The following is a 7,265-nucleotide window of genomic DNA, read 5'->3' on the forward strand; positions in this document are numbered from 1 at the left end:
CTATTCAAGAAATTTGTTAAATTTAAACTTTCTTTAAACAAGGTCAACAAGTAAATTCACTGACTGACAATGTAGTACTATGCTGCTTTCACCATGAATTTGGCAATGTTTTTTGGCTACTCTTACCTGCGTGGCTCTTAGGATTGAGCTGATTATTAACTAAACTGCTGCTTAAATCAGGTCAACAAAAAGTGAACTCTTAATATAGCAAACTGAGGTACAACAGCAAAGGTGACCTTTCAGAGACCGACAGAAATAAAATGACCTCCCTACAGACAAACAAGGGGAGCACACATACTGGCTGGCCACAAACAATTAAACAAAAGAAACTGGACAAACACAATTACTACAAAGGATCTCTCCCCAAATCTCCCCTGTGCTGTGGCAGGTGTTTGGTACAGTCCAGGGCCCAGGTGCAGGCATTTAACCTAACAAGCCTCAATGCATCAGTCTTTGAGATTGAAAATTGTTATGGGATTAAGGAGATTAGGATTATCAGTCTTCAGTATGCAAAGTAATTTAGCGTGAGGAGGTAGAGGGAAGGGGAAAAGGAAAACATATACAAAGCATTGATGAGGGCTGAAAAAAGGAGACAGTAATAACATAAAACCCCAAAGAAGGAGCATTTGTCACATCTTTTACCTGATTGAGAGAAGACCAGCGGCACTCAGAGTAACTTGAAAGAAAGAAAATTAAATGAAAGAATAACAGAACTTAACTGCTGATGATATACAATTAAATAAATGTGTGTTTCATCTAAAAAACTTAACTAAACAAAAAAAGGCCAAAACATGATAATAAAATTTAATGCGAAAAAACTGAAAATTGTCAGTTGATGAAATTGGTGAAAACACTCAGCAAATATTAGCAAGCTAACATGCTAAACTATGGTGGTGACCAGATCACAATCCGTGGGTCTTAAAAAAAGAAGCCAATGCGGAAATACCAAAAACTGTTCCTGCAGTTCCTCGTATGGCCACTAGGGGCTGGCTCCAAAGCCAGTCAACCACCATAGACCCCCATGTTAAAATTCCCAACTTTACAGCAGAAATAAACATGTTTACAGCCTGGTACAAAAAATAATTTGTTACTATAGCTAATTTCCTTGGCAACTATATGAGGGATAAATGTTATTTGGGTTAAAGTTACGCCTAATTTTGGTTGTGGCTGCTTTGAGTATCAGGCTGTCTGCAGAGGTGTTACTACAGCCTATGAGTCAGATCCACCCCTTACTCCTCCACTGCTCCCTCCTCTATTCCAAACATAGTCACTTGCGGTGCCAAAAAACCAAGAATGCGACAGCCAAAATGCCAAACTCGTAGCTTCAAAACTATGGATGTATAAGGAGAACTAGATACAACGTTGGAGGTAGCGCCCCATTTATTCCGATGAAAATTGCTAAGAGGCGCATGAAGCCAAAAAAGCTTGATATCAGGGAAATGAAATTACCTGAAGGTTATGCATTATGGAGACGCAAAGCAGCTCAGCAACTTCTGTTTCAACAGCTAACTTCCAGTTCATCCTCTGCTAACTTCAATGTGGATAATGTGGCCATGTTAAACTCTCGAACTGTTATCAGACTAAATAGATCAAATTCCGATTTGCGAAACAAGGCATTTAACAAGAGTTTTGATGTTCAACAAATTGTATCCAGTGATTTACAGACATCTCCCTCACAATCTAAGTCAATTTGGAAGAGTCATTTTGGGCTGCATGGCATCACATGAAGTTGTAATTTCATGTTTGGCCACAAAGTCAAAAAGGATTGAAAGCTCGATCCTTTTCTTTGGGGCTTTTTCAAAACGGGCGCCCGAAACGGGAGCCCACACGGGACGTCAGGGTGGCTACATACATTATATTATACAGTCTATGCTCGTAACCAAAATATTCCCAAAGCCAAACATAATGAAGTAACACATTGTATAAAATTAGATTAATATTTTTCAGTTAACATAAGGCCTGCAATCGTTTCCCTCACATTTCTCCACAGTTTCTCATCAAGACCCAATACATTTGCAGAGGCACCACATAGTAAACCTTGTAGATATAATGTACACGTTGTAAATGTCAATTGTAGCTCTTTTTTTTTTTACATGACATGCAGCCCCACAGCTACATTGCTCTACTATACTTGTGAACCAGCAACAACAGACGAAGCAGCAGGAAGCTGCATTTGGATTGACAGCAAGATGAAGCGTGGGAGGTGTGTTGGAGGTTTTTTGGCTGGCTCGCCACGTCCTGTGTGTTTGCACTGTGAGGGATCAATGTGAAGTGTGAACCAATGGGCTGTTTGTTATGGAGAGAAAATCAGTTTTATTTTGTAAAATGGGACTGTTGATGCGTTTTTTAATTTACATTTTTTATACCAAAAATATAGGCTCCTTTTCCATTGCCACTAGACTAGAGCTATGTACCTGGCTCAGCATACCTTTCTGTCACAGACAGTCTGACAAACAGGTAAGTAATTAGTAGAAAGCAGCATGGAGGCCAGTGAAAATGTTAAGGTGGTTACTTCTTTTTTATATCTCTTACTTATTTAGTCACTTTTTCAAACTCGGTGCTGACTTATTAGGACTGATATGTAAGCGCAGCTTTGGTGGAGACAGACAGTAATTTGTGGGGCTAAAATTTCACGTTTATCCGGGTGTTGTACTTCCATCATTGCCAATCGGATTGGAGTCTATAATTAAATACTGATAACCACTTAAGTGTCATTTGACTCAGGTGTGAATGCTGATTGTAACCTTTTCAATTACATACAAAAGCCAGATGTTAGTTGGTGTTAAGTGAGTTTTTTGCATGAGTTTTCAAAAGCCCCTATTACATCTGTTGGCAGTTAGCGGGTAACTAAAAGAAAAGGGACAGCAGCTGAAAATGTCTGCAAATTAGAAAAAAAATGTATGCAGGGGTGACAACCCTTTGAGCGAAGGACAATATCAGCCGTGATTTAACAGAGATGGTCAATGATTGTATCGCAATGTTATGCCTTTGCTATTGTTTACAAAGTGCTGCCAACTTGTAAGTTATATGTCACACCAGAGGCCATCACTGTTGTGTTAAATGTTGCACCCATCACATGTTGTTTGATTCTGCAATGAAGGTATGCTTTCTAAAATCACTCACGATGTTGCCGCCGAGTCGATATAACAGAGGGACTTCATAGCGTCCCTAGCAGTTTTCCAGGACGTTTTCCTACCTACAATGTAGGATTTCTACAGAGAATCCAGCAGAGCAGTGCCCTTTGTGTGCAGATTATATTTAGAAAGAACTGTAATTGTGTAACAACCAAGTAATAAAGATAACACAGCCCATGGCTGGTGGTACCTCCAGCCTAGAGGTAGAACATGTGCCCTTTGAAAAATAACAATTGGCAATGTGCATGGGCGGGAAGTCGGTGAGGATCATGCCCTTGTCTTACTGATGGTCGTGGTGCTGGCACAATACTTTCATTGAGCCAAGTGTCAGAGAGGAGCATGGATTAACAATAGGAAGCACTCCCACACACAGACCTTCAACCACTGAGATGAATTCAGGAATAAAAGAAGAAAAGGAAACAAGCTCCTTATCCTTCAGGGGGGAATCGCAGGAGGTTGAAAGAGAACAATACTTTCATTCAAACTGATTTACAGACAGGAGACGGACAGGGAAAAGAAACAAACAGGTGCTGACAACATTTCCCGATAGACAAATGAGCTCCCGGGACATACTGTTCATCAGCTCCGACTATTCAGACATTTACAGTGAATAAAACTCGCGTCTGTATCCAAACTGTGCATAAGTATGCTTTCTTTTTTTTTTCAAGAAATGTGCTTTATATTATTGTTATCTCACGTTAAGTCACTTTTGTGATTCCTGCAGTTTTTTTAGGTTGTGTGGGCAAAAGCTTAAGGATTTTTATTTTCTGTGCATACGTGGTGGTAAGCTGACCATTTTGTACAAAGTTTGTCTTATTGTTTACTGTTTAATCATGATGGGAAGGCCTACTGTACTTAAAGAACCAGAACTCACTGTCAGGAGCTTCCACAGGGACTCTCCTCTCTGTAGAAAGTAGCTGAAATTAAAACTGCTGACATCATGTTCTGTGGATTACCATGAGCATCTGGGACATGATTTCAGGAAAGCCACCACAAACATAATCCCATTCACTTTCACAAAAAACCTCATAAACCTCAGAACCTCAGCAGATAACAACCACAACTATCTGCATGGCTCGATACCAGAGGCAAGTTATGAAATATTTATTTTTTAAAATTTAAATGAACTGACCCTTTAATGTTTACAGCGAGAATTGTGACTTATGATTAACTTTTTAACATTTTCAAAATTAATGAAAGAAAATGCAAGCATACTGATCCATAGGGAGCTTGCCATTGTTCCACTGGCCCAAAATTTCAATATCCAAAAAATGTCCCACTGGACTGAAAGAATATTTCTGCAACAGTCTGTTATCTCCAAAAACAAACGTCCATTACTCTAAAGTCCAGTTTCTCCAAAAATACAAACTCCTTGCAGTTAGACAACTCATTTGCCAAAAAAATGGCACAAAAACTACTGACCTGTGGTTGAAAAAAGATCATGTTTATGGCACAGGAAGAGTGGGGATGGGTTGGTAAAAAAACACCCAGGATCAGTCACTCAGTCGCTGATGGCAAATGGGGCAAAGGGTCTGTAAAAAACACATGACATCAGTGGTTCAAACTCTTCTGGAAAACACCACCAAAGGTCGGTTATGGCACCTGGGATCAGTGGCTCAAACACTGCTAGAAAACCACACAAAGAGTTGATAGAAATACAAGGTTTGGTGGCTCAGAACTGGGAAACTCTGCAAAGGGTCGGTATGAACACCCCTGGGATGCTGAAACTAACTGCAGGGAGTTTGTTTTTGAGATAACGGACTGTTGGAGACAGATGCTTCTGTTCCAGTGGGACATTTTTCATGGTTTCTCTCCTTCACGCTTAACACATAGGAGGTGTTTTAGTTCGGCAATCTCACCACTACATTCCACTAAATCCTACATGAGAGACCTTTAAACAGTTAAAATTCAATTTATGACTCAGGATATATAAGTAACATACTCAAGTGTTGCTGTTAACTGTTCAATCTAAATACATCAGTGCACGTTTGTATATTCCTCCATTACTACACTAAAATGATTATAACCTGCATTAAAGCCAAAACCACTTACAATGCATATTTTCTTGATTTGACTTTATTTTTCCAGCATTAAAGTAGAAATACTCAAGTCATACAGATGATTGCCTCATGTCATTGTAGCTGTATTTGTGCAACTTGATATGGCGGACAGATAGCAGTAGCCAAACAGTGTGATCAGATCTAAAGCAACTTTTTGGAGACGTGAAAAAAAAAAAAAAAAAAAAAAAAAAAAGTGGCACTTCCTCTGTGATAACGTCACAGCAAGACCTGACCTCGGCTGAACCTCAACTTCTGATTGGCTGTTTGCAAAAGAGCTCATTCACATGCCCCTCAGCACTGGCAACAAGCAGGTAACCATGGATACGCTGCATTGGAAACCTCTCTTCTTGTCTTCGCTTGCCTCCCACTCTCCTTTACGGTTTCCTCTTGACCCTCTACCACTATTTTTCTTTCTCGGAGCGACACTCGCCATTTCTTCCTCTCGTCTCAAGGATCGACATTCTTGTCTGCAGCATGCAGCTCAGACTACAACAAATCAATTCCTAGCCGACAGGACCAAAAAACATCATCATCCTGTGCTCAGACAGTGGTGATCTGGTCGACCACTCGAGTGCTGTCGTTCATTTCAACACACTCCACCTCCTGCCGCTGCCCCTCTCCGTCAGGCCGGTGTCCCCGACTCTTGGAGGGAGGCAGGAAAGTGAGGAGGGTGGGCAGGAAAGCGAGCGTGTGCAGAGCCGAGCAGCCGGCCGTGAGGGTGAGGCAGCGAAACAGTGTGCGTGTGAGGTTGGAGCGTACAGAGCCAACAGGCACCAGGGCGGCGCTGTAGCAGATGAGCGTCTGTAAAGAGGGAACGCCGTGTCTCTCCAGCGCCACTCTCACCCAGCGAGTCCTGCTGTCACCCCGACCCGAGGCGAAACCGCACAGGAGGGGGCCGCTGCAGTCCGCCGAGTGCCCCAAGGCGGAGATCAGACACAACACAGACATGCAGTCCAGCTCCACACCCCATAAGGTCATGAAGCCGAGCACCCCAAACTGAACGGAGAGCAGGGTGAGGCCCAGCCACACGGAGACCAGCGGCTCCACGACGGCCAGCGAGGAAAGACCTAACAGGAAGAGCACCGCCAGCAGTGAGTGTCTGAGGGGGGAGCTGACCGCAGCAGCATAGCGGTCCAGGTAGACGAAGGAGGGGTTAAAGATCAAGAAGCGGACACGTGAGGTCAGCGACAAGCGTCTCAGCGTGTCCAGCAGCACTGACATCTCCTCCCGCTTGTTCTCCGTCGTCTTGGCCACCAGGAAGATTCGGGAAGCTGCCACGTCTGGTTCCTCGCCTTGACCACGCTCTGCAAATATGATGTCGTCTGCGAAGTGAGCAAACTGCGGCTCGCGGAGGAAAGAGTGGCGGAGCGTGTGGGTGAAGTTTTCCCGTGGCTGGCTGGTGGACTCGTTGCGATCTGACAGGTAGTTCAGGTACGCTTCCAGCCAGCTGATTCGCTGGAAGCCTTTGGCGTATTCCAGCAGGTCCCGCTGCACTGAGGCGTTCCAGTAGGGGGCGCTTTCATAGATGTAAAATCCAATGACTGGGGAGTACGAGCTGAAGTAACGCTGCTGGGCACGGGTGTACAATACTGTCGCTGTATCCATGGCAACCAGAGCACTGGGGTCTGAACCCTGGGTCACCTGTCGACAACAAAAACACATTTATTACAGGTTAAAGAGCCTGTTTATTACATGTATGTCAGTGTGTCTGCAGTATATTGTCACTATCTGGCTAAAACGTTGTCCAAAACTGCTATTTTTTAGAAATTTTTTAAAAAAAAAGTTTGTTTGTGCTTCCTTTCACCAGCATTTAAACCTTTGAAAACTGAACAAATTTTTTTCAAATATTTATACTTTCAAATACAGTCAGTGAAGACACTGACCAACTTGTCAAGAGATAGCCCACAATTTGCAAGAAATTACAAAAAGTTGAAAAGAGAATTACGTGGAAAATTAGTTAAAAATTTGAAAAAAAAAAAATTAGATTTTTTTTATGGGATAAATGTCCAAAAATTGGATCTACAAACGCAGCCAGTTTCAGAGGGCTGGAACAGATGGAGCTGCACCACAC

General features: G+C 42.5%; 1 protein-coding gene across 1 annotated transcript in view; it reads right to left on the reverse strand.

Moving 5' to 3' along the window:
• Positions 1 to 5,264: 5,264 nt before the first annotated feature.
• ptchd1 (patched domain containing 1) overlaps positions 5,265 to 7,265 on the reverse strand; it is a 16,769-nt gene continuing 14,768 nt past the window's right edge. Inside the window, exon 5 of the mRNA XM_042510565.1 lies at positions 5,265 to 6,835. Within this exon, the coding sequence (XP_042366499.1) occupies positions 5,735 to 6,835 (1,101 nt within the window). The 3' untranslated portion in view covers positions 5,265 to 5,734. The remainder of the gene's footprint in view (positions 6,836 to 7,265) is intronic.

The sequence above is a fragment of the Plectropomus leopardus genome, chromosome 21 (genome assembly GCF_008729295.1).
Source record: "Plectropomus leopardus isolate mb chromosome 21, YSFRI_Pleo_2.0, whole genome shotgun sequence".
Lineage (NCBI taxonomy): Eukaryota > Metazoa > Chordata > Actinopteri > Perciformes > Serranidae > Plectropomus > Plectropomus leopardus.